A 26,770-nucleotide genomic window follows, 5' to 3' on the forward strand; every position below is an offset into this window, starting at 1 on the left:
AGCCGAGGCACCCTGGTACTGATGTGATTGTTACATGAGGTGTATTTTATGTGGTAAAAACACCACAAATCCAAACTGGAAATGGGAGAAATACATTCCAAAACATTTTTTTTTAGTGTAATTGAAGTGTCACTCCACTCCATGTATTTATTTATTTTATTTTATTTTTTATGTGGGAAGTCAAATCTAAGACATATTTGTGTATATGCCCAGTAATCATAATTAAGTGCAGCCATTATGTTTTCAAATATAAAATAATGTACAGTGGTAGGAAAATGAAAACTAGTTGTAGAAAGTAAGTACAGTACAAAGGCACCATGCACTGACGTAATTCGAATGAATTATTATTTAAAAAAACTAACTTTTAAAATTGTATTATAAACAAGACAACACAAATATGAGCGAAATAAAGGGTCTATAACATTCATCAGTTTATTTATTATTGTAAATATACATTTAAAAAAACTTAATAGTCCGCCTTTTATTCGTAAAAGGCATTAGCGTGTTATATAATTGTTTACATAAATTAAGATACACATCTTCACTTCTTTTTCGGTAAAATTAGCTAATTTATTTATTGTTATGCTTTTAAAAATGTGACGAACGAACGCCATTTACTTCCTCTCTAACCTGTGAAGCCAAAGGACTATTGATTGGTTAAAAATATGAGCACCGCCCTCAAACACGAATTTAACCAATCACATGCCATCTCGCCGAAACGTAGATGGGCGGGGAACGCGCAAATTTTGAAAGTTGACTGGAAGCAATGACGAAAAAGAAGGAAACAACGAGTCGTTTTATATTTTAAAGTTTCTTTATAATTTATTCGCAAGGCGGACTGCTTGCATGGAAGTTCCGTGAGTAGCCCCACGCTTTGAGTTTTATGTCTGTGGGTGTAAATTAAGCCGAAAGTCCGACTTATTGTTAGCAAATAAGCGTTTTAGCTCAAAATTAGCATGCTGTGTTTACCCCTCGTTTGTCGTGTTCGATTCCGGTGTAGTTAATCAGTCAAACCGTCACATTTAGCTCTTCTGTATATGTCATTGACTCAGGCTGTAATTATTGAGAATGTTGAAGTTCAAATACGTGAGCCAGGGAGGCCCGAAAACGATGCCGACATCAGTGGACCCAATCACCATCCGCAGCTCGAGACTCAACCAGCTGTTTCAGGTACACGTCTACTCACCCCCACCAGAAATGCACCCTCTTACTGGTCCCAAAATATGAACAAGTACAAAAACAATCAACTGCTAAAATAGAACTTCATTTTCTCTCTCTCCGTGTATTTCCACAGGGTCGAGTCAGCCTGAGTGGGCAGCAGGGAGGATGCTTCTTGGGTCGGGAGGAGTTTGTGGATTCTCTGTTGTTACTGTTCCAAGAGTGTAAATCCCCTGAGTTGATGAAGATACACCAAGTGGCCAACTTTGTAAACAAGTGTAAGCATATTGCACACGAGTGCCTGTAGGATTCAGCTGAATTGACTCGTAGTGAGGAAAAGCTTAAAAAAGTAGATAGAACAGTTAGTAGACAAATAACCATACACGGTAATGTTGAAACTCTGCAATGATTTGCCAATGAACTCACCTGTGTTTTTGTTTTGGCAGTTTCTGAGGTGGTCTCTGAGCTCCAGGCCTTGCAGCCGGGCCTTCACGACTTTGAGGCCCGCGCTGTGGTGGGTCACGGTCGCTATGGAAAGGTTCAAGTTGTACGTGAGAAGGCAACAGGGAATTTTTATGCTCTGAAAGTCATGGAAAAGACAGTTTTACACACTCGAGAAAATGTAAGTGCTCCACTGTGATTCCTTAACTAGATTTTTTTTTTTTTTTTTTACTTGGATTTATGGGCTACATTTTCAGAATTTATCATAAAAATCATAATCACTGATCCTCAGTCTCTTCCCGTAGTTCTACCTCAATAGAAAGGATAATTAAGCTACTAGCTAGTACTACGTACCTTGCAACAAAATCATTTGTTTGATCATGACATTCCTTCAGGTATAATGAGGAAAAAATGCAATAGATAGAAATATCACTGAAACACAATATTAAAACTTCACAGTGAGTACTAGTGTATTTTTTAAAACGAATACAGATGTCTTCATAACAGAGACCACTTCCTGTGAACAAATTTGTGTCTTTCTTAAACACTATTGTCATGCAATGTCAGTCAGTTAAATAGTCAATTGTTTCATTTTATAAACTGTGACACATTTTTTTGTGCAACATTGCAAAAGTAAATAAATAAATAAACTTACTGAAATATTAAATCCAATTAAATCAATGTTAATATTCCTCAGAAATGGTATGCTTCAAAAAGTCAAAACATAAAATAAGTTTTAAAATGTTAAAAATTGAAGATATAATACACATTTTTCATAGAAACGTATGCAAAACTGAGTCATTTGCTGGACAGATAAATGTCGAAAATAAGCTCTTTGAGTCTTCTTCGCCTGAAGACTTCCATACATTTCCCCACCACTCTTATGAAGCGCTCACCCTAGCGGCCCGCCAAGTAATTGCTCAATAAGTAGTGAACAATGGAGTCGTGATAGTGGCTGTATATTAACTACAAAAATCACGATACTCGCATAGGTGTATCGATAATCTATCGGGAGACAAAGTATCACGATTTCACGGGATATCGTCACACTCCTAACTGCCACAGGTGGGTGTCAGTGATAGCAAGGAGGAGGGAGAGTGGAATGATTAACCACAGATACAGAAATAACTTGCTGCAATGTTTGAAACTTGAAATCATCAAGATGAGCAGTAAAATTAATTAATTAATACAAGGGTTTAATAAGTCTAGCAGTGCAGATAATGCAATAAAAAACAGTATCCACATTGCAAGTAGAAGATTTGGGGTGTACTAAATAAATTAACTTGCAATGTAAATATTCATTCCACTCAGTTATTTGATAAAAAAAAAAAAATGAATTGAATGGTATGTACAGTACTCAAACAGGAATCTTACATTCGACTTACCAAATCAAACATGGAAACATTTCATGTAATTAAAACACTTGATGTTGATATGTTTGTTTGATTTTTTTACAGTATAGTTTTACTTGTCCCAGTAGTTATATTATTATACATTGAATTATCTATATGACTGCAAAGAAAGTAAAAATGCTCTCTAGACTTGCTTCAAATTAACTAGATTTTTTGTTTTGTTTTTTTGTTTTTTTTCCCTATGGGAAAATGTGTTTTGTAATTAGAACTTAATAGTCTTGAAACAGCCTTTTTTGACTGAAGGAGTTGTTAAAGTGTATGAGGCAAATAAAAGTGAATATGATTACCGGTAGTTTAAATTTGGCCATTTAGATGTGCAAGGTTGTTCAAAATATTTGAAGAAGAAAAAAATGCAGGAGTTGTGACTTTGCACAGTTGTTGCAGTCAAAGAAAATCCCACTGGAGGATGCTGCCGAGTCAAGCGCTTAAAATGTGGGTACATCATTTCACAGCATGTGACTAATACGACAGCTCACAGACAGAATAGTACATGAGTTTTGACAGGAAGAGAAGAAAAGTGAGCAATAAATGAGCAACAACTGTAATGTTCAAGAAATGCCTTGGTCAGGGAACAAATGTCTATTATTGAAACATTAAATGAAACCTCCACATGAAAGGTTGGCATTATACGGTATTAAAGGTTTTACATTTCATTTAAACCAGTTGAAATGAATGTGCCACTTTTCTTTCTTCATATTTTGTACCCCATTTGATTAAGGTGGTTTTTCATGAAGAGGAACGGAGAATTCTGTCTTTGAACTGCAGTCCCTGGATCCCCGAGCTCTTCTGTGCTTTCCAGGATGATGAACACATCTATTTGGTGAATGTATACTATTTTTCTAGCTGTATACTATTTTCATAGCTGTTTTTGTAACCATTACTATTAAACTGAATATATGAATTCAATCCTCAGATGCAATTCAAGGTTAATATTGAACCTTGATGAAACCATCAGGCAATGGACTGTGTATGAGTGAATGATCGAGCAAAGAACATTTTAGGTGGCAGAGTTCTGTCAATGGGCCATCCTTCTTTGTATTCCTCTTTTCCATCTTTCAGACCCCAACTCGTCCATGAGCATGAACAAAATAACATTCACATACAGTTTATTTTGCAATTCAATTGACATGAATAGTTATGTAACATCAATCAACTTTGAAAAAAAAAAAAAATCAAGCTAGTACGCTGATGAGCAGTCAAAACAACACCAGACTGTTAAATGTCTCTTGGTGAAGTGTCCCCCAAAGAGCTGAGAAAGTTGAAGCACTACTTGAATTCCGTGATAATGACAGAACTGATTTGATCTTGTTAACAGTTTAAAAAAAAAAAAAAAAGTACAGTTTTGCACAAAACTTCATTTGCATGTCCTCATGGTGTGGTGGTGTATCAGAATGTACTTACCAGGCTTTTGTGAAGGTTACTACTTTCCTGTTTTTCTTTCACAGTTGTGAGTTGCAGTATGTGAATCTAATAGAACAGTGAGATCACTCAGAATAATACATGAGCTGTTCCGGGAAGGAACCTGCAGTGTGCAGTCACAGTGCTGCGAGGAGCAACTTGTTAAAAGAAGTGATGCTTTCTTTCGTGTTGGAGGACAGAAATAGCCCTCCTGAAAAATGTAACTTAAACCTTTTTTTTTTTTTTTCTTTAAACATAAAAAAAAATTCTTCATGGCCTAGACACATAGGAACATTTATTTCCTTTAAGATTAAAACAATTATGATGTTTGAAAAAAAAAAAAAAAAAAAACAAGTAGTTGATTAGACCAGGGCCACATGTGTAGCTATTTTTACTGATTGGCAAAATTACCAATAATGTAGCTATTGGATTGTTTGACAATTCTAAATAAAGTGAGTATAAGCGGTATTTTTCATTTTGGTAATCCTTGTCAGAACTGTTGACACTGTTAAGTAGGGGGTGTGAATTGCCTAGTACCTGACGATTCGATTCGTATCACGATTCACAGGTCACGATTCAATTCGATACCGATTTATCCCGATACGAATTTATAAGTCAATTGTTGCGATTTTTTTTTCATTCAAATTTAGAAAATACTAATCAGTAAGCTTGTAGAGTGTAAGATTTATATGAAAATGTATTATTTATTTATCTGAAATTTCAGTCTTATAGAGGTTGTAATCTGTTTCATGTTTGAACAGCATTAAAATAAAATATTAAGGCTTAATGTTCCGTTCATATAACATTCTTCCATGCTCAAGGTGTGAATCCTAACCCGAAGTCAGACGTTTTGTTGAATATTTTTCTATTAAAAATGGAAGTTTAAAAATCGATTCACACACACAAAAAAAAGGCAATGATGATAAGACGTTGAATCGGTAAGACTACCGAATGGACAATTCTGAGCTCTTAAAAAAAAAAAAAAAAAATCGATTTTTTTTTTTAATCGATTCGAGAATCGCGCGATGTAGTATCGCGATATATCGCCGAATCGATTTTTTTTTTTTAACACCCCTACTGTTAAGACAAGTGAGCCTTCACGTGCTCATCATGTCTGCCTCCATTCTCCCGTCATGCATTCTCTTTACTGCCCCTCTGTCTCACCCTGCTCCCCAGCAGAGCATGGAGGAAAATACAAAGCATCCATCTCTATCCGTGTGTTAGAGAGGCTCCCGGTCTCCCTGTTGCTAGGCAACACAGCAAAATGCTCCCGCTCATTCAGACTTGCCGACCATTCATGCACCAGGGGCTCTCATCTGTTATGGCTATAATGGTTGCCGCCTTATAGCTGAAATCAGCCTGAACAAAAGCCTTTCATCTCTGCTTCCAGACAACAGAGGCAAGAAATGGAGAGCTGCATTTAGATTTACACTTGCTAACTTGAAGACATTTTTTTTTTTTTTTTGGTACAGGGTTGATGTGTATGATCATTGAAAGGCTCACGATGCAATGATTTGTGGAATGTTCAAGAACAATTTGACTGCAGTGTCACAGTTAATCTGCCACCACATCCGATGTTACATAATATATAATGAAATGCACCCTATAATCCTAAACAGAAACATGTTTTGATCACACACATGGTTCTACTGTTGCTTGTTTTTCTAAATATAGTGCAGCTTACGGGCATTTAGAGATGCATCCTCGACATGTGATAGCTGCGTATTTTAGTCACAAACAAACCAGACCCAAATACCCATCCCACTGGTGATTATTTGTTTTCTGACTGCATACAATTATGTGTTAGGCAATGGAGTACTTGCCAGGCGGCGACCTCCTGTCTCTGCTCAACCGATACGAGGATCAGTTTGACGAGTCCATGGCCCAGTTCTATTTGGCTGAGCTGGTGGAGGCCATTCATGCTGTCCACCAGCTGGGCTATGTCCACAGGTGAGGCACTGTGTGATAAATGTGACATTAGAGCCGAGGTTGTAGTAGCAGTTGTTATTGAATGGGTATTGTCTGGGTAGAAATGAGACAAGAAAATAAGGTAAAATGTTTAGGAAAAAAAAAAACTGTGAATCTCAACTTTCTCCTTGTAAAAGATACCCAGTCAAGTCACCACACTGACAAAAATGCTCTTAGCACAAATAGTAGTAATAATGTTACTATGTGTATATCCTTAAGCAATCGTTTCTCACATAACGACTTGCAGAGATGTCAAGCCCGAGAACGTTGTCATCGATCGAACTGGTCACATTAAGCTGGCAGATTTCGGATCAGCTGCCAGGCTCACCGCTAACAAAACGGTGAGTGGATTTGCCGTCTATATTAATGAATCTTTTCTTGATGGGTGCATATCATTGCCTTTGATTTATCTTCTTCCAGGTGGCCACTCCCACGGTGCCCGTGGGAACCCAAGACTTCCTCTCCCCTGAGGTATTAGTGGCCATGAACGGGGGCCCGCAGAGCACCTACGGCGTGGAATGTGACTGGTGGTCCCTCGGCATTATAGCCTATGACATGATCTATTCCAAGCTGCCTTTCTCTGATGGCACTTCAACACGGACCATCCACAACATCCTCAACTTCCAGGTTCTTAACATTTGGAAACACTCCGGTATTGGCCAAAAAGACAAAAGTATTGGGACTTTTTCTTACTTTGTTTATTGGTTAGTGATTGGGCTGCATCTCCTAGTCCCCCTTGTAGTGTTTTTTTTCTTTTATGAACTCCAGAGTGAACTAGAGCACAGATTGTGAGCCCTCTCATCTGATAACAGTCACCTGTGACTTGATAAAAAAAAAAAATAAATCTTACTAATATGAAAAAAATACATATTTTCTGTCATTTTTAGTTATTGCATAGTTAATGGCCAGATATCCCAATACTGATTACTCATATTTGATATGTACCGTATACAGTGGTCCCTCACTACTTTGCGGTTCACTTATTGCATATTCACTCTATCCCAGATACTTATCCCCCAATTTTCAATAGTGATTACCCCATAAAATTATTTATTTATGCTGCCATTTTTGTCCTTTTTTGTAATATTTGAGTTAATATATGCAAGTTTTTCTTTCATTCAACGCAGCCTATTACACTTTTAATCAAACTATTTGGTAAATTAAGAAACGTGTATCAGGATATGTTGACATTTTATTTTTTCTTCTTAGCAAGTCAGTGTCCCATCAGTGGCGAGCTATTTTTAGAACAGATCCCAGTTACTCATACACAATACGTGTTTCGTTCATCCACCCCTTCCGCTTCCATGTGCACGCTACACTTGTTAATTGAAGGCAATTAACTTCATAGAGGCTGCTGGTTTATGCAACATGCAAGAAGAGCTCATTAGGGTATTAGCGTATTAGACAGTATTAGTATTATTGAAGGGGGGAGCTTTTTTTTAATTTATTTATTTATTTATTTATTTATTTATTTATTTTTAACAACCACTACTTCGCATAAATTCACCTTTCGCTGGTAAACGTGGAACGTAAACACCTGCGAAAAGTGAGGGAACACTGTACCTATTTATGTATATTTGTCTAAATTTTAAGGCGTATGTTGTCTGCTTTTAGCATTTTCTGAAGATTCCAGAAGAGCCACGTGCCAGTAAACAGTTTGTGGACCTGGTGCTTAGTTTGCTGTGTGGAGCTAAAGAACGTCTGGGATTCCAGGGACTCAGATGTCACTCATTTTTTTCCAAAGTAGATTGGAACAATTTACGACAAGGTGAGCAAGAGATCTCCCCTGACAATCTGTTGCTTTCTCATAGAACCCGACCTGTTAATTAGTCGTCATATTTTTTTACCAGCCTCAAGAAATCCATCTCAGTCTAGTTCTACTTCTGTATTTTCACCACAAATGAAATGTAATGTATTATTCGGAAGATGTTAGACGTCTGCCCCACATTTCCACGGTTCGGAGTTTGAATCTCAGCTCATTCTTTCATGTGTGAAGTTTGTACAGTATATTTTCCCTGTGCTTGCGTGGGTTCACTTTGGGAAAATTCCACGTTAGCATCATTGAATACTCTAAATTTCCCATGGGTTTGATGGTGAGTACGAGTGGTTGATTGGCTGGAGAATATGCCAGCTTGTATCCCGTCTCCCACCTAATTTCAGCTAGGATATGCTCCAGCTCACTCACAAACCCTAATGAGGACAGGCTATATAGAAAATGGGTGAGTGCGAGTGGTCGTCAAATATTGAAGTTTGGAATGTTTGTTCTGTTGTGCTCAAGTTTACTCACTAACAACAGAGATTGCATTGCTAGCTGTTGGCAAAAATCCATCTGTCTCGAGGAGGAAATTGGGAGGTGGAAGAGACAAGAAGAAAAGCCAAGGGAATTAAGTCCAAGTTTTCTTATTGAGTTAGCCAAAAAATCAATGCATGATTGCACTGGCATCAGAACATAATGCTGCTTTGGATAACAGAGAAAGGCGTTGAAGAGGTTGACATTTTCAGCTGAGCATCTGTGACAAAATCACACATAACGTTCACACTGAGGAAAATTTTCATTCATGTGTGGTCACATTAGAATGCACAACAATGCTGTGACTCCCTAGTGTGTATACGCCGTTTGGATTACCTCACGTTTTGAGATGAATCAACAGTTATTTTTGGTATTCTGACGTTATTGTCAAATTGATATGCCAGCCATCGCCTCTCCTCTTCTCAAACCTTCTTATCTTTGCTGAATTTTAATTTGAATCATCTGCACTATGAGGCAATGGTTAGAATTATCATTTAGCTTTATGCACCAATGAAAGAATATACTACCATTTTGTTTTGATATTTTTTTAATGAATGATTAATAAACAGTATAAAATGAAAGGACACATACATGAATGTAGAATGTCTCCCTATGTATTTAGAAATTGCTGCAGATCAAGCTTTATGCTTCAGATCTGCTTTAAACCAAGACGCTTGCTCTGCTGCAGTGAGCGAGGGCAAGTGAGCATGAGAGAGAGTGAGTGAGCGTGAGGAGGGAGGGACAGAGGCAGCATGTGCCTCAACGTGCGTCTTACCGCACTCTAGGCGCTCACCGCTTGGCGAGGTTCCTCCTCCCCTCCGTTTTCCCTCCTGTCTCCCCCCCAACCCCCCTTTTCAACTAGCCTCTCCACCTCTGACAACATTTCCCTTACCCTTTTTTTCGCTCCTTACGCTAATTCTTCCCCAGTTCTCCCACCTTTTGTTCCTGCGTTGCATGCCGAAGATGACACCTCTAATTTTGAGGAGCCGGAGCAGGCAGCCCCCCGGCCAGCCTCAGCATCCAAGCGAGGAGCTCCCCCTGTGGGCTTCCAGGGCAAGGATCTCCCCTTTCTAGGATGGTTCTTCAGCAGAGCACTGACAACATTGGCCAAATCTGAGTAAGTTCAATCTGTTTGATATGCACTGTTTGGATTTTTTTCATGTATTTTTTCTTAATAACATGCCCCTATTTTATTTTGTGGACCTCTCACATACGTGTATCTGATACACCTTTAATTAAAGATTCCATACCACCATTGGCGGTTGCTGTGCCTCCACATTTCTCATTAGCTTGACAACACATTTCAGGCAGCATGGTTTTACATGACTGGGAACTTGGCTTTTCATGAGTGTTGCGCCTGTTGAGACCAAAATGGGTTTTGCCATATGTTGTGCAAGACAGAATAAACACGAGAGGGTATTCACTTAATCTGCATGTGTTTGTTTCTTTTCTGCTATTGTTTTTTCTGTGTCTTGAGAACACATGTCGTCGATACGATGGCCAGGCAGTGCAAATTCACGGGTCAGAGGCTTTAAGCTGGTGTTGTCTTGCCATCGGTGCTGATTGGTATGCAGCTGTGTGTGTCAATGAGGTTCGCTGAGAGGTGGAACCCCACACACATAAACGCACGCACACACACACACACAGCGACATTCCCGCCCTCTTTACTGTTATTGTGCTGCTTAATGGCATCCTGAATACAGCATGGGTTTTGGGACCATAATTATCCCTGATGCTGTTTGACTTCTTAACCTGTGGTAATAATCCAAACGGACGTGTTTATCGCAGCCCTGTGCCAGCTTGGTCGTGCTGGAGACTGCGGATCATGACAGCTTCAGTAACAGAAAGGAAGGAAAAGGCGCTAGCAGATTAGACAGCAAAAGAGCTCAGATCAGGGGAGAGAATTTATTTCTATGGTGACCACCGTGGTGCGTTTTTCCTCCCCCAATTCCCTACCCCCATCTTTACTGTTCTTATTGCCTCATCTTATTTTTTCCTTCTTTAAATGTCTTTCCTTTGCCGTTTCACCAGCAGTCTTGTTTTGTCTTCTTATGTAAACTACTCATATCTTTTGCTCTAGTTGATTAAGTGGAGATAGCCGCTCCTAGGATGTGTCACATTAGTGTGTGGGCGCACGCATATGCGTATAGACTCCAAATGAAAAAAGAGAGAATTGAGCCCAAGAATGCTGGGCATAATGATAATGCTAATAATGTGGTTTGAGGGTTTGTAGAATCCTTCTTTTGTTGTCATTTTTGTTGTTGTTGTTGTTGAACGTGTCTGACTGCTAATTAGTACAACTCAACACAATCCCCTAAAGCTGCATGTCTCAAACTCATAAAATACACTGTATGCTTGACTGGGGATTATTTTATTTATTTATTTTTTGTTCTTGTTTGCAGTGTTATTTTCTATAAATCTATTTTGCCATTATTTTTGTTAACAACACAACATTTAAATTGAGAGCTCAAATTAAATGGACCATCAGGTCAAATGCTATAAATGAACCCAGCCAAGATGACCATGGTGAGAGCTTTCATGGCCCCACAGGGAATAATCCTTGATGATTGAAGAGATCAACGGAGTTTCCAAGTGGTCACCTAAGCCTTCTTCCTCAAAGTGTCTTGCCCTAACTAATTGCCAGATCCCTAATATATCATCTCTCAGACAAAATGTTTACGTATGATTCAGTATGTTATGTTTTCCAACTAACTCCTATATCTTCTCTAATATCGGTAACTAGAACTGTATTTTTTTCTTGGTGTATTTTTTTCTTGGTGTATTTTTTTTCTTTTTTCTTGGTGTATTTTTTTTTTATTTTTTCTTGGTGTATTTTTTTTTTCTCCTATCAGCCTGGAAAACAAGAACAACCCCCCCCCCCCAAAAAAAAATGTAACTACTTAGCTATAGCTACATAAGCGGTCAGGGTATGTATTATTCCTAAAAATTATATTTAATGTTAATAAAAGCCACTGAAACACTATGTACAGTTTGAACATTAACGCTGTGCTTTACTATAGGAGAAAACCCTAGTTTGTGAGTTTGAACTATAAAAGTTAAATAAAAAATATACCTAATTAAATGTTCAAAATGAAAATATCGGTAAATTCTGCATTTAACTTAAAATATAAATACAACTGAATCGTACTTAGGCAGTGATTCTTTCACTGGAGGGCGTCCATGTACTCCATTTCCAATATCATATTTTGAGAGTTACTTTGATAAAAATGGGCTTTCTGTCCAAATGATTTGGAATTTTTAGTTTAATTTTGTTATTTAACAAAAGAGTAAAGGTATTATTATTATTATTTTTTTAAATTCCAGAAATATTGAATTTCTTCGCCCCTCCAAACATACCTTACTTTATCGTCCGCCGCCATGTTTTGTGACTTCAATATGTACATGTGACGGAATATCCGGTCAAAACGTGCGACGTGCCTCCTGTCATCGTTTTCGTTTATTCACAAAACCTGTTTATTTCCATAGGCCAAATTCACGTTTTCTTTTTATTGATATGCGAAACCCGAACCCGAAAAAAATGTTTTGGTTTTTTTTTTGCGAATATTTAACCCAACAACACCCACCAACCCCTCTCTCTATCTCTATCTCTATCTATAGTGTTTGCATTTAGGTTTAATTTTGCAATTCTAGAAAATTCAAATCAAAATTTGGGTGGATGGAACCCACGTAGTGAATGGTGATGAATGTGTTTTCTTTAAGACTTGTTGGTCATTTCAGAGCATTTCAGTATGAGCACTATTTAACTTCACCATTTACTATATGTATATGTTATGACTTGACTTAAGTTAACTTTTTTGTAAATTTTTCTGTTTGCTGTATGATTTATATTTTATCCATGTATTATACACCACTAGCCACCATGTACTAGTATTTATGTTTGGTTTGTTCGGTAGTACTGATGTGGTGTTGATTTGATTTTGCCTTTGATTTTTATTCCTTTGGTTGTCTTGACTCTAGGGTAGTGTCTGCAGGCCTCAACTCTCCTGCTAAGACCAACTCAATGGAAAAGAAGCTCCACCTTAAAAGCAAGGAATTACAAGAAACCCAAGACAAATGTCACAAGGTGAGACTTTTGCTGCTGGTACCATTTGCACAGGTGCATAAGGTACCTAAATAATTACTTTTGCTGAGGTGTGCACATGAATTTTCTCATTTTATGAACGCCTTGCTTTAAAAAATACTGGCTTATTTTCCAATACGTCTCTGAAAAGCCAAAAGCACTAGGTGTAATATTTATTAAATATCCTTTGAAATCTGTGAAATCAGATGTGTTTGGTTGGGAAAGAAACATTTACTCATTTAAAACATGTGAAATCCTAATCACCCAATATTTCGTCAGTAGGAAATGAAATCCAGTGAAGATTTCTGGAGTGGGTTCCAACGGTTACTGATACAGTGCTGCGTAATAGCATTATTTCAGTTGATTTGGGGAAAAGAAAAAAAAAAAATAATCTAGTGCAACACTGGTCCGGCACAGTTTTCATGAGATTTTTTTTCAGGTTGTTTATTTATTTTTTTATTATTATTTTTTATTATGAGAACTGTTTTGTGTAACTGCGATTGGCAGGCAACCAGTTCAGGGTGTACCCTGCCTACTGCGCAAAGCCAGCTGGGATAGGCTCCAGCACCCTCGCAACCCTTGTGAGGAGTAAGCAGTTAAGAAAATGGATGGATGTTTCGTGTAACATTTGAAATTGATTGGTTGATAAATAAATGTCAACAGGTTGGATTGGTTTTGGACACCTTTTCCTGTTTCAAATCACCACTTTGTAGTGCATAGTATACTGTAGTTTTCACCCTTGTTGGGGATAATCAATAAATGTACAAATGTTTTTTTTTTTGTTTTTGTTTTTGAACACTCAGCCATTAATGCACGGTGAATACAATCTGAAAGCCCCCTGTAAACTCTGAAGGCCTGCAATCATTTCACCTTCTAATAAGGCAGCAGGATAGACTGGGGCAATCCCAAAAATGATACCCCTCCAAGCATTGCTGTTTATGGCTTCTTTTCTGTTTATTGACAGTCAGCCCCCCTATAAATGGAGACACTCTTCTTCCAAAGTGGCTTTTATCAGCTATAAGTCGGATCATAACTCTGTAGTGGCCCCTCTAGACACCCTAAACCTCTTTGTTGTTGATTTACTTACATGAAAACTGAACACAGCGCATGCTGGGCAGCTGCATCCCCACAAGGTCACATGAAGGGTCATGCCAGAATTCATAAACATTTATAATATATTTGTGCACAACACACAAGTACTACTAAAGTGTTTCCAGCTCACCACAATATTTTTAATACCAATAAAGGTTTTATTCATTGAACCTGTCATGTATTCAGATGGAGCAGGAGATTTCCAGGTTCCAACGCAAAATGACTGATCTAGAGTCAGTGCTCCACCAGAAAGATGTGGAGCTGAAAGCCTCTGAGACTCAGAGGAGCATCCTCGAGCAAGACCTCGCCACCTACATTACGGAGTGCAGTGTGAGTCATACAGCACGCAATGATGTCTCTGTAGATGTGAGAGAATCCCTCCAGACATTTTGTGAGTTACACAAACATCCTCTGATATGTCCTCCCAAAAAGCCCAATTACCTCAGTAAAATCTTTTGGATTTCCAGAAGTCATGCTATTATGAAATGTTTGCATAAAGCAAGCTCTTAGATCTTGATGTTTCAGCCTTCATGCAATCTTGCAAGTCAAGCTTAGACCTCCATCATTACTTATCAAATACAGAGGGAACTCAAATGAAACCTTAAAACCAAATCATGCTCTCTGAAAGGTGTTTCACAAAACGGTGTGCAACTATGGTGCCCTGTACCAAATAAATATTACTTTTGAGGCGTGATCCTTGCATCTGCTGTTTTTGCAGAGCCTAAAGCGGAGCCTCGAGGAGGCGCGCGTGGAAGTCTCTAGAGAAGATGACAAAGCTATGCAGCTGCTGCACGACATCCGTGAACAGAGCAACAAGCTGCAGGAAATTAAAGAGCAAGTATGTATAGTAGTTGCATCATTCCTTTTCTCGTCATTAATATAAGCTTGCGATTCAGTTTTCTAGGCAGGCAAAGACAAATACAGTTCAAAGATGACTGACTAAAATAGGAAAATCTGTCACATTCATCAAACTCTACCCATCCATGTGGGAAATCACTGTTTGTCTTTACCTGTAATAATGAAATGGCTGAAGTAGCAGTGCAGTGATGCACCTTGTCAGCATTGCTCAGCGAGGGCATCACCTCTGAGGGTTCCCTTGTTCTGCTTACTGTTATCACAAAGGTCATCCCTGCAGATGGCATCCCTGCAAGGTACCAAAATGGAGACTTTGATCATTAATCATGCTTGCCTATGGTTGTCTCCTGGGAAAGATAGGCACAATGATTCCATATTTAGGATAAGAGAATACTTGACACATTTAACTGTGAAATACAGTAGTTTTGGAATACCCTCATAGTTATGAAGGAAAGTAATCATCAAGCGTCATTTGTTATCAAGATAAAACAAAATGTCACCAATGTGTTTCTGCTTGACTCGTCAATAAAGAATTAGCCATTTGATAGATTCATAGATTAAAACTTTATAGATTAAAATGTTTGATCAGCCTTTCTAATGTTCCATTTGATTTTTTTAATTTTTTTATTGGGATGAACAATCATTGCTGCAGTGTACTGCAGCTTCGATAGCTCACTGCACAGCGAAATAATGTCAGCACATCTTTGTCTGTAAAGCAGGAGAGCAGCTCACTTGTTGAGTTGCATAAAATCACACAAAGCATTTAACGGTAACTTATGATATAAGCTCTCTAAAGAGAAGTACCTGACTTGGTGAGTCATTATTCAATAAGTTTGTACTTTATATAAGGGTTACTCGGTGCACTAAGCATTGGAATCCTCTACTGTCCAACTTCAGTAATTTAATATATTTATTTATTTATTTATTGCAGTTCTTGTTTGTAGGGGTATAGGGCTACACAACAACCATACTATATATATGTTCATTATTTAGCTACATCAGGTGTGGGTAACTGGCGAGAGGGGAGGGAAATTATAAACATGTTTCCTCTAACACTTGCAGCTTGGCATCTACAAATTCACTTATTCGTGTAATATATTTCAGCATTTTTTGAAACATTTTTTTTGTTTTTCTGGGGGAAGCAAACCCCTTGTTTTTCTGGTGTCCCTTTTGAATAGTCATGCTCCATCGTATCGTTTTAAGTTGTAATATCATTATTCACCACTAGATGTCAGACATGGCTTAATTGCACTTACACCAGGTGCCGTTGTGTACTACAATGTGAACACTGAATAGGCCTAATAATTTTTGTGAGTTTGGAATGGCATGCAGGACAAATGTAGTGTGCCTCAATAATATTAAAATTCTGAGTGAATTGATTTTTGAAGAAAAAAAAATGTACAAAACAAGTTCTTGGACTTAATATTGGTTTGATGTTCAGCAGTTTTGTGCTGTCCTTAAATGACAATTTGATGCAAAAGGTCCCTTTGCACTTTGGGGGGGCGGGGGGGTCAAAGTATTATGTGGTTATTTTGTTGTTGAATAATGGATCTTTTTATACATGTTTTGAGAATGTATTGTAAACAATTAAATATATTAAAGCACATATGTCCATATTTAAAATGGCTTGTTTGTCAAAATCAAAAAATTGTGTCCCCCAAAAAGTTGGTCATCCCTGACTCACAGTCCATGAAAGAGGCAAACTGCTGTATAAGTGCAATGATATTAAACATACATGAAGGGAATCATTTTTGACATTATCACTATCAACTAAACTTTTTGCAATCTCTATGATTGTACAGTTGATGCAGTTCTGTGAGATTACTGTTTTGGACTTGTCATTTTAGGAGTACCATGCGCAGCTGGAGGAGATGCAAGTGACCATTAGGCAGCTGGAGGAAGACCTGTCCGCTGCACGCCGCCGCAGTGACCTCTACGAATCGGAACTTAGAGACTCAAGACAAACAAGCGAGGAATTGAAGCGGAAGGCTGTGGAGTACCAGCAAAGGATTCAGAAGGTGCACTAACCAGGAAATGTGCAGTATACTTTACAGTACACATTTCTGCTTCTCTTGCCTTGTTACACTGTAATCATTGGAAATTGGATCAAGTGTACTTAATCATTCTTTATGTTTCCAGGCTAAAGAGCAGGGTAAAGCAGAGGTGGAGGAGCTTCTCTCCAAACTGGAAAAGGTAAATTGAGATTTAGGGTGTTATAAATTCATAGTGCTGCAGTTGTAGTTATATTTAACCAATTGTTTCCTTCTCAAGACAAATGCTGAGCAACAAGTGAAAATCCAAGAGCTCCAGGACAAACTGTCAAAGGTACATTTATTATTGATTAAAGTAATGCTTTGCTCTTTGTATATTTGAGACAGAAGTCGTCTTTATAATCTGGAAAGATGGGCAAAATACAATTGCATCTGGTAGTCCGACAACTGCAGTAGGCTCTGCAGATACCCTGTAAATATGAGCACAAATGTCTGGTTCAAGTTTCAGGAACTGTGTCTAGAGATCCACTAAATAGCCTTTAACCCTGTGACCTCTCTTAGGCAGTGAAAGCAAGCACAGAAGCCACTGAACTACTGCAGAATGTCAGACAGGCCAAAGAACGGCTGGAACGAGATCTGGAACGCTTGCGAGGCAAAAGCGACTCCAGTGACACGCTCAAACGACGCCTGAGAGAGACGGAGGTACCACTTTAGACAAAAATGCCGCACCTTTGTCTTTTTACCGTAAAATATTTGACACATGTTACTATAGTTAAACTTCTACACCTCTTCAAAACTTTGCAGCCATATACACTTCACCTTATAGCTCATTTTGTTGTTTTTGGTGTGTAAGCAGGAGGGCAGAAAGACTCTGGAGAACCAGGTAAAGAGGCTGGAGATGGTAGAGCGCCGTGAGAATAAGCTGAAAGATGACATTCAGACCAAATCCCAGCAGATTCAGCAGATGGCTGAAAAGATCCTGGTGAGAGACCTACAGATAAGACTTCCTTAATGCTCTTCACCACTCCACCCCTTATTTTACCCAACTGCCCATCTCTGGTTATCTTTATCGCTCCTTACTGAGAGCTCATACTTACCACTGTATGTGCTGGCTAGCCCAGCTCTCATAAATGGCAGCTTATCAATTGAGTACATAGACCGTCGCACTTAACCGGTCAAACCATGACCAGGCGCAGCTACAGCCGTTTTGTGGATTTACAACTTTTCAATGCAAGTTTCTCCTTTTTATTTTTGTTGTGTATTTGTTGCTGTAGTTGGTTTTTGCACACAGTTCTATAGTGATGTGTGAACATGCTGTTGCTTTATGAATGTCAATTTTAGCAAATGGTACTTTATTAGATACTTTGTGTTATTAAACTAACCTAAACCTTCTTTTGCAGGAACTGGAGGACCACCTGAGGGATGCCCAGTCTACGGCACAAAGGATGGAAACTCAGCTTGTCCAAAAGGAGAGGCTTTATGAAGACAAAATAAAGGTAGTGTCATTATGGCGCTGAAGATACTGTAATTTCTCCAGGATGAACTTTGGAACGAAAGTTAATACCCCCAGGAGACTTTAATGTGTCGTTGGACTGACTCTGTCTAATCAAGGTTCTGGAAGCCCAAATGAAGGTGGACCTAGCCGACAAGGAGACCCTTGAGGCTAGACGAGCGCAGCAGGAGGAGGAGTCAAGAGAGAACTGCAAACTTATCAGCGAGCAGAAAGCGGTAAGAAAGGGCAATGAATATAAAATTGTCACTGTGGTTCATTTTCAGAATCCAGAAATAAATGTAACTCTAGTAAATAATGGTAAGAAAAAGGATTTAATGTGTTGAATGTACATTTTGAATGTTTATATATGAAAGGTTATGAACATGCCTCTCAAAACTGACACCATTACTACCGGTACATCTTTTCATTTTCGTCCATACACAATACTAGTTTGTGACGTTGGTTTTGGGTTAATTGGAAAGAACACTTTGAAGACTGATTAAATTGTACTGTACATCATTTTGCACTGTAAAGTCTGGGCTCAAGCCCTAATCTGGTTAATGTGGTAGAATTGAGGCAGTTAAGAAGCTTTTCATCTTCTGACATTGACAGGAGAAGATTCAAGCAACACCTTGAACGGAAGCTAAGAGGATTTTACTCGAGTGAAACCTTCTGTTTCCTCCCCGCAAAATGTTTCTGCTAAAATTTGTTCTTGCCAGAACTCTCCTGAGTCTTTTTTTTGTTGTTGTTGTTTTTTTTTTTTATGTTATTTGCACCATCATTTCGTGTCTCCTCTCTTCCTGCAGACCATTAACGCCATGGATTCCAAGATGAAGAACCTGGAGCAGCGCATTGCTGAGCTGTCAGAGGCTAACAAGCTGGCTGCTAACAGCAGCATCTACACCCAGAAGAATATGTGAGTTAACAAGACCTTCTTTCTACCCACATTGTGCTTTCATGAGGGTCCCCACCCACACTCACGCCATTTCCTCCTGCCTCCAATGGCTTCATTAGTGTTCATTTAATTCTCTAAATCTTTGTGCACCCTGGCCGATGGATCCTTTTAATGAGGCGGTATGGCTCATGGTGTTACACAGAGAAAATGCCACTTCAACTCATCTTTGAATAAATGTTGTGTATTTGTTTGAATGGATTACATTAGAATTTGAAAGATGTTTTTGTCATGCCATTGTTAATTGCACCTGATTATTGAAGCTGTAACATAGGCTCCTCTCTTTTTATATAAACAGTACAAGATGTTCATTTTTTATTTTTGTTTTGTTTTGTTTGATTTAGGAAAGCCCAAGAGGAGATGATCTCAGAGCTGCGACAGCAAAAGTTTTATTTGGAGTCTCAGGCTGGCAAGCTTGAGGCTCAAAATGCCAAACTGGAGGAACATCTTGAGAAAATCAGTCAGCAGGAGCAAACCAAGAGGACCCGTCTGCTGGAGCTGGAGAGTAGGCTGCGGGAGGTGAGCCAATAGCAAACAGAAACAAAATCTTCCCGCTCAGGATTAAGGAATGCTCTTTAGCTGTCTCTCAGTGTAGCATTGCATTACAGTATTACTGTCCACAAAGCGGATTAAGGCAGTTGATCGGCCACTGAGCTGATAGTCTTTTTAGATCAATTAGTCTACAGCAGAACTACAGTTTGGGCGAAACAGCATTTCTCAATTTGAGTGAGATAAAAAGTGTATTTCTACTCATAAGGTAGTTTTCACTAAATCTTGACAACATTACACCAAATCTAAAATAAACCACTTTAGCATCTGCTTTTTTTTTTTTTTTTTTTTTTTTTTTTTTTTTTTTTTTAAATACAAAATTACAGTAAAAGTGCTTCTTCTTCACAATTCACTATTTTCACATTACTAGAGACAACCTGTTGGCTGAATGCCGCTTTTCTTCCTCCTCACTTTCTTTGCTACTGAGAACTGTGGTGTTAATTGCTGACTTCTCTGCACACTCAAAGACAAACACATGCTGTCCATTGTCTCATACATATGCTTACTTATACGCATATGCATACAAACTGCACACTCATTGCAATCATTTATCCTGCCTGCACTGAAAGAGGGCGACATGGTTGATGACTGGTTAGCACATCCGCCTCCCAGTGCAGAGATCGTGAGTTCAATTCCAGGCTCCGACCTTCCAGGGTGGAGTTTGCATGTACTCCCTGTGCCTGTGTTGGTTTTTTCCGGGTACTCCGGTTTCCTCCCACATTCCAAAAAAATCGTGCATGGTAGATTAATTGAATTGTCCCTATAGGTGTGGCTGTGATGGCTGGCAACCAGTTCACCGTGTAGCCCTATACTGCCCGAAGACAGCTGGGGCACTGAAAGGTCTTACTGAAAAAATTACTGTAATTTAAAGAATTTAGGTTCAGCTAACTCTTACATCTAAATCTCAATTTAACTACCGATAAATAATAAATAAGTAAATAAATAAATCAATAAATAAGGACTTATATTTATGGCTATTAAAGAATTTTAGAATTTACTATTCTAATCAATTATTCCATCAATCTATTTTTCATTAAGTATTAAAAGCATTTTTTCTGCTTTCATAAAAGACAACAGAAATCATGGAATAATTAGCAAGGCTGAAATCAGAGAATTTGGACAAGTTAAACAATGGCTCTAAAATGTATAATTATCAATTCATTTTGGATTCATTTTGACACTGCTATTTCTATTAGCCACCTCAATACCACCACCACTTTCATAGATTGTATCAGGAATATTAGACTCGTTGTCATGGACCCTTTTTGTATCTCTTTTGCATGTTGTTGAACTTGAAAGACTGAAGTTGACCTTGTTTTTTTTTTTGTTTTTTTTTTCACACTTTTCTTCATATAATACATACTGCATATTTAAATGCTATTATCCAAGTTTCATTCAAATTAGTGCTTTCAATTCAGATCTCAGCAAGTGCATATTGCATAGGAAATTTACAACAAACCTACAATAGATCTGAAAGTTTAAGCACAGTATATACTGAAGTAACCCAAATAAATATTTAAAATAAATAAATAAAAACAGTTTTGAAATGCAACAATTTGAAATTGCCTTGTGTTTCGTAAACTGTTTGGGTGTTAAACAAAATCTACCATTTGGTACTCAGTACCGATTACAACAAATGGTGATAATTATATGCAAATATAATCCTTCTTAGGTCATTTTGACTCTGTAACAAACACACATTTACCCAAGTCCTGTTGCTTTTCCAGATGGGCTTAGAGCATGAAGAGGAAAAGCTGGAGATCAAGAGACAGGTGTCAGAGTTGACCCTCTCCCTGCAGGAGCGCGAGTCCCAGATAAGCAGCCTGCAGGCAGCTCGTCTTGCTTTGGAGAGCCAGCTGCAGCAAGCAAAGACTGAGTTGGAGGAAACCACTGCTGAGGCTGAGGAGGAGATCACAGCCCTGAGGGTAAGACGGCAAGTGCTCGTGAATAAATTACTCAAATTATCATTTGTAGGTGCACGTACAAAAACAGGCAATACAGGATTTACTGTTATTCTTCAGATCTAACGCTAAAAGCAGCAGCAGCATTCACTATACAGTATGCACAATGTAAACAGTCAACAAATATTGAACTTTTTAGTGGCACTGTTACGTCATATTCCTCATTTCAAATTTTGATACATATTTCCCTTTTCTCATAGAATCACAGAGATGAAATTCAACAGAAGTTTGATGCCCTAAGAGACAGCTGTTCAGTAAGTGATGTTTTATATAATGGGAATTTAAATATCTTTCTATCTTCTAAATTGGCGGCAGATTGGTTATCATGTCGTCTGTCTGATAGTTTTGGGTTTCCGGTCAGGCTTCATTTGTGGGGTTTACATCTTCTCCGTGTGCTAGCAAGTGTATTTTTTTTTTTCTCTGTGCTTCGGTTTCCTTTCACATTATGAAAAACATGTGCCGGTATGTTATTTATTTATTTTTTTTAAAGATGAAATGAAAAAACGTGAGCAGGATTTTTTTTTCTTTTTTTTTTGTCCCCACCTTAAAGGGATCGTTCGGATTTTTTAACATGAATCTCAATCTGATCCTCACCTCCCGTGTGTGCGATCAGCACTGACTTACCCCTGACGGGGTGTTCTGGTCCGGCGTTGGACGAGAGGAAAATAGTCCAGCAAGCTGGCTGGGGTGTCGGAAATAAAGCGTTTTTCTTCTAAAAACTATTTGTTTTCAAAAGTGTGATACATTTCCATCACAATACTCCTTTCCTGAAAAAAAGTCAGACGCCATTACCGCCAGCCACTACTTTTCTGTTCGTTCGTATCACTGCGCGGCGCCCTGTAGACAGCGAATTGACGCACTGCTGCCAGCTGATACTTCCGCCTGAAGTTGTTTGCCTTTTCGAAGGCGGAAGTATCACCTAGCTGGCTGCAGTGCGTCGGTTAGCGCTCTACAGGGCGCCGCGCAGTGATGCGAACGAACAGAAAAGTAGTGGCTGGCGGTAATGGCGTCTGACTTTATTCAGGAAAGAGTATTGTGATGGAAATGTATCACGCTTTTGAAAACAAATAGTTTTTAGAAGAAAAATGCTTTATTTCCGAGACCCCAGCCAGCTTGCTGGACTATTTTCCTCTCGTCCAACATCGAACCAGAACGCGTGTCACAGAACGCTGTCATGGGGAAGTCAGTGCTGATCGCACACACTGGAGGATCAAACTGAGATTCATGTTAAAAAATCCGAACGATCCCTTTAATGTCCAACTCCAAATACATCTGGGATCGGCACCTGCTCACCCACAGACTTAATTAAGACAAGCAGTGCAGAAGATGGATGGATGCAAGATTTAAAAAATGCATTTTTTTTTTTTTTTTTAAATCTCATGCTAAATCACCATTAGTACATAACTTGATCCATTGTTATTTTCAGTTATTTGTTCCACAAGCACTGCAGACTCATCAAGCTCTTTTTGTTGCTTCAGGTGATCACTGACCTGGAGGAACAACTAACCCAGCTGAGTCAGGAGAATGCAGAGTTAAACCGCCAGAACTTCTACCTGTCCAAACAATTGGATGAAGCGTCAGATGAGAGGGAAGATCAGCTGCAACTGAGCCAGGAGGTGGACCGGCTCAGGAGAGAGGTGGCAGACCGTGAGATGCATCTCAACAATCAAAAACAAGTAATGTTGCCAAATATTTGACAGACAACAGTTATAAATTTCACCTAATATAATACATTATTTTTCTGATTTATTTTGTCGCCTGCTCCTAGAACATTGAGACACTGAAGACTACATGTAGCATGCTGGAGGAGCAGGTGGTGGAGCTTGAGTCCCTGAATGACGAGCTGCTGGAGAAGGAGAGGCAGTGGGAGGCTTGGAGAGGGGCCTTGGAGGATGAAAAGAGCCAGGCCGAAAGACGCACCAGGGAACTGCAGAGACTGCTGGATAATGAAAAACAAAACAGGTAATGCTGGAACAGACTTGAATGTTTTTAGAATCTTTGGCATCTGTTTCATTGCAATTGGCAACAAAACTTCATGTACCGGTACTATGTTTTTCACAGGTTACGGGCCGATCAGCGCAGCACAGAGTCCCGCCAGGCAGTAGAACTAGCAGTCAAAGAGCACAAGGCTGAGATATTGGCATTGCAGCAGGCCTTGAGGGAGCAGAGACTCAAAGCTGAAAGTCTGTCTGATACTGTGAGTTGCAAGATGAATCTAACTTCTAGATATCTGAAAAGACTGCATAGTAATTTAAAGCAGTTATTTCATTTTTTCCTTGCTGCTGCAAAATTTTGCCACTGTTGGTATAACCTGCATCTCTTGTTTGCACAGCTCAATGATCTGGAGAAGAAGCACGCCATGCTGGAGATGAACGCTCGCAGCTTGCAGCAGAAATTGGAGACTGAGAGGGAGTTGAAACAGAGGCTGATGGAAGAGGTAGAAAGTCAATTAGAGTATCATACCGAGCATCTTCACATGTGCACAAACGTAACGTACTTCAATTTCAGAATACATCTAGTAAAGGTGAATTTATCCTCTTATTCTATCCTTTTTTTTTATTGTTTTTTTTTGTTTTGTTTTGTTTTTGTTAAGAGGCAAGTGGCATTGTTACGGAGCCTCTAAGGTGACATGGTAGGCGAAAAAAACAACAACTTTGCGTTCCCTCGCAAAGACGCAAAGATTGCGTGCCCTCGCAAAAAACTTTGCGTTCCCTCGCAATCTTTGCGAGAGAACGCAAAGTTGTTTTGCGAGGGAATGCAAAGTTGTTTTTTTCGCCTACCATGTCACCTTAGCTGCGCCGTAAGCACTTCCGGGTCATCTTCCATGTGAACAAAAGCGACGAGGATGGAACGTTTTAAACATGAAACAAAACAGTGGGAAAGCTTTCCCAAAGCGACTAGGATGGAGCGTGTATTTTTCCACTGCTTTGTTTTCACGTCGCTTTTGTTCACATGGAAGATGACCCGGAAGTGTTTACGGCGCACCTAAGGTGACATGGTAGGCGAAAAAAACAACTTTGCGTTCCCTCCCGAACGCAAAGTTGTTGTTTTTTTTTCTACCGTGTCAACTTAGGGGCTCCGTACATTTTACACCATATATTGATCACCAATCATACTGGTGCAGGGTTTCTGCCACTGTTTTATTCGCCTTGCGGCCCACCAGGCTTTTCTAGCTCTCTCCACGCTAGCTCTCCAGACCCAGTCTTGTGTTATGAGATGTGACTGCAAAATGTCACAAATTGCTTACTAGAACAGCTGAAATTTATTTCAGGTTAATCAGCGAAATATTGCATGGTGACAGCTGACAGTTGTGCGCTGACTCCTATTTAACTAGAATTTTAATGTGATTGTTTAATTCCAAACACAAGCACATCCCCAGTTACAAGAGAGAGTGCACACTTGCACAACCATTATCTCATTTAATACCGGTATATTAAAAACATGAATTCATTTGTACAGGCTATAGAACACATTGATGGTTTTAAATATTTGTCTTGGTGTTATTTTTCTAAAGAATATTGCATTTGAAGAGACTTGTATAGACTTTATATTCAATGGACAATTTAGAGGGCTTCAGTTACCCTTATCAGTATGTTTTTGGAATGTGGGAGGAAGTTGGAGTTACAGGAGAAAACCCACACAAGCACGAGGAGGACCATGAAACCCCACACAGGAACGCTTAGATTAAAATCATATCATAGCTTCTCAACTGTAAGGGAGGCATACTACCAGTACTTACTAGTGTACCATTCTGTCACTTATTCAAGTTCATAACTAAATTAAGGTGCTGTAGATGTATTTGTTCAAGAGCCCTTTTTTTAATTATAGTTTGTCTGCCGGTATTTTCACAGCAAGGGAAGCTGCAACAGCAGATGGATCTCCAAAAGAGCCACATTTTCCGTCTAACCCAGGGTCTACAGGATGCACTCGACCAAACCGATATGCTCAAGACTGAGAGGACCGATTTGGAATACCAGCTGGAGAATATACAGGTGCTCAGTGCAATATCTTGGCAATCGAATGAGATGCTGTTTGGGAACCGTTATGACTGTTATCAGACATTCCAATGATTCCTAAGAGATCTACTGTAGAGCTAAATAAGGAAAGTGTTCTCACTAATGTCCTCATAGGGGTTTAAAACTCAGCTTTATTTTGCAGGCTGTATATTCCCATGAGAAGGTGAAGATGGAGGGGACTATCTCACAGCAGACCAAACTCATTGACTTCCTCCAGGCTAAAATGGACCAGCCTACCAAGAAAAAGAAGGTCAGTACAAAATATGCAATGAAAATAAATCCTAATAGACTGTGAGTTAGCTTCTATATATACCAGTAGACGCAAGTGAGGTTTCTGTCAAAATAATACAAGAGTCCATATACTGCAGGGGTGTCAAACATAAGGCCCGGGGGCCGGATCAGGCCCGCAATGGGGTTTAATCCGGCCCGCGAGATAGTTTTGTAAAGTTAAAAAACAAACAAAAAAACAGTAATGTCAGTCCAATTAATCAGCCGGCAACAATCAAAGCTTATAAATTAATAACTACACAAGTAAGTCTCAGTTGAGCAATGCAACTTGTACATGGAATTGCTCTGAATGTCGTTATTTTAAACACAATTTAAAGTTAGTTTGTTTAAAAAATAAAAACATGAATCAAACACAAACGTGCTGAATAAGACACACATTCAACTACACACTGGATAAGGATTAACGTCCGTATAACTTCATTAACGGCACCCGGCACACAATGCATTCAGTGAACAATATACAGGTTTATGCAAAATCGGGAGATATAACACGCCTGGAAGTTGGAACTCATACGGGCAAAGTGTTGCCGCGTTCATTTGCATTCTTGTTATTTTTTTGGGACAATATTTGTACAGATGAGCCCTGCAATTTAGGGCTAGCCCACATTAGCGAAAATCTGCGTCTAATTGATGGCAATGTTTTAAAAATTATATACAATTTTACCGATCCGGCCCACTTGCGAATATATTTTTCTCCATGTGGCCCCTGAGCTAATATGAGTTTGACACCCCTGATATACTGTATACCAGTGGTTTTTAACTTGGGTTTGATTGAACCCCAGGGGTTCATTGAGTCAGGTGGTCAAGGAGTGGTGGTGGTTTTTCC

The 26,770-nt window shown here is 39.0% G+C and overlaps 1 protein-coding gene across 7 annotated transcripts in view; it reads left to right on the forward strand.

Moving 5' to 3' along the window:
• The first annotated feature begins 735 nt into the window (after window positions 1-735).
• Window positions 736-26,770, forward strand: part of cita (citron rho-interacting serine/threonine kinase a) — a 41,348-nt gene continuing 15,313 nt past the window's right edge. For 3 of the 7 annotated variants that reach the window (XM_077529726.1, XM_077529731.1, XM_077529729.1), the window contains exons 1-30: window positions 736-857; window positions 1,053-1,170; window positions 1,295-1,436; window positions 1,605-1,780; window positions 3,730-3,831; window positions 6,217-6,359; window positions 6,625-6,718; window positions 6,798-7,004; window positions 7,992-8,145; window positions 9,595-9,784; window positions 12,646-12,751; window positions 14,027-14,170; window positions 14,559-14,678; window positions 16,543-16,713; window positions 16,835-16,888; window positions 16,967-17,020; window positions 17,248-17,388; window positions 17,543-17,668; window positions 18,087-18,182; window positions 18,298-18,414; window positions 18,985-19,094; window positions 19,475-19,649; window positions 21,407-21,604; window positions 21,841-21,894; window positions 23,119-23,316; window positions 23,409-23,602; window positions 23,702-23,837; window positions 23,973-24,077; window positions 25,492-25,632; window positions 25,799-25,906. In XM_077529726.1, the coding sequence (XP_077385852.1) occupies window positions 1,069-1,170; window positions 1,295-1,436; window positions 1,605-1,780; window positions 3,730-3,831; window positions 6,217-6,359; window positions 6,625-6,718; window positions 6,798-7,004; window positions 7,992-8,145; window positions 9,595-9,784; window positions 12,646-12,751; window positions 14,027-14,170; window positions 14,559-14,678; window positions 16,543-16,713; window positions 16,835-16,888; window positions 16,967-17,020; window positions 17,248-17,388; window positions 17,543-17,668; window positions 18,087-18,182; window positions 18,298-18,414; window positions 18,985-19,094; window positions 19,475-19,649; window positions 21,407-21,604; window positions 21,841-21,894; window positions 23,119-23,316; window positions 23,409-23,602; window positions 23,702-23,837; window positions 23,973-24,077; window positions 25,492-25,632; window positions 25,799-25,906 (3,858 nt within the window). In that variant the 5' untranslated portion in view covers window positions 736-857; window positions 1,053-1,068. Of the gene's footprint in view, window positions 1,171-1,294; window positions 1,437-1,604; window positions 1,781-3,729; window positions 3,832-6,216; window positions 6,360-6,624; window positions 6,719-6,797; window positions 7,005-7,991; window positions 8,146-9,434; window positions 9,785-12,645; window positions 12,752-14,026; window positions 14,171-14,558; window positions 14,679-16,542; window positions 16,714-16,834; window positions 16,889-16,966; window positions 17,021-17,247; window positions 17,389-17,539; window positions 17,669-18,086; window positions 18,183-18,297; window positions 18,415-18,984; window positions 19,095-19,474; window positions 19,650-21,406; window positions 21,605-21,840; window positions 21,895-23,118; window positions 23,317-23,408; window positions 23,603-23,701; window positions 23,838-23,972; window positions 24,078-25,491; window positions 25,633-25,798; window positions 25,907-26,770 lie in introns of those variants that run through there. The other 4 variants (XM_077529727.1, XM_077529728.1, XM_077529724.1 and 1 more) reach the window with 3 other exon arrangements.

Source organism: Festucalex cinctus, chromosome 8 (genome assembly GCF_051991245.1).
Source record: "Festucalex cinctus isolate MCC-2025b chromosome 8, RoL_Fcin_1.0, whole genome shotgun sequence".
In the NCBI taxonomy this organism is placed as follows: domain Eukaryota; kingdom Metazoa; phylum Chordata; class Actinopteri; order Syngnathiformes; family Syngnathidae; genus Festucalex; species Festucalex cinctus.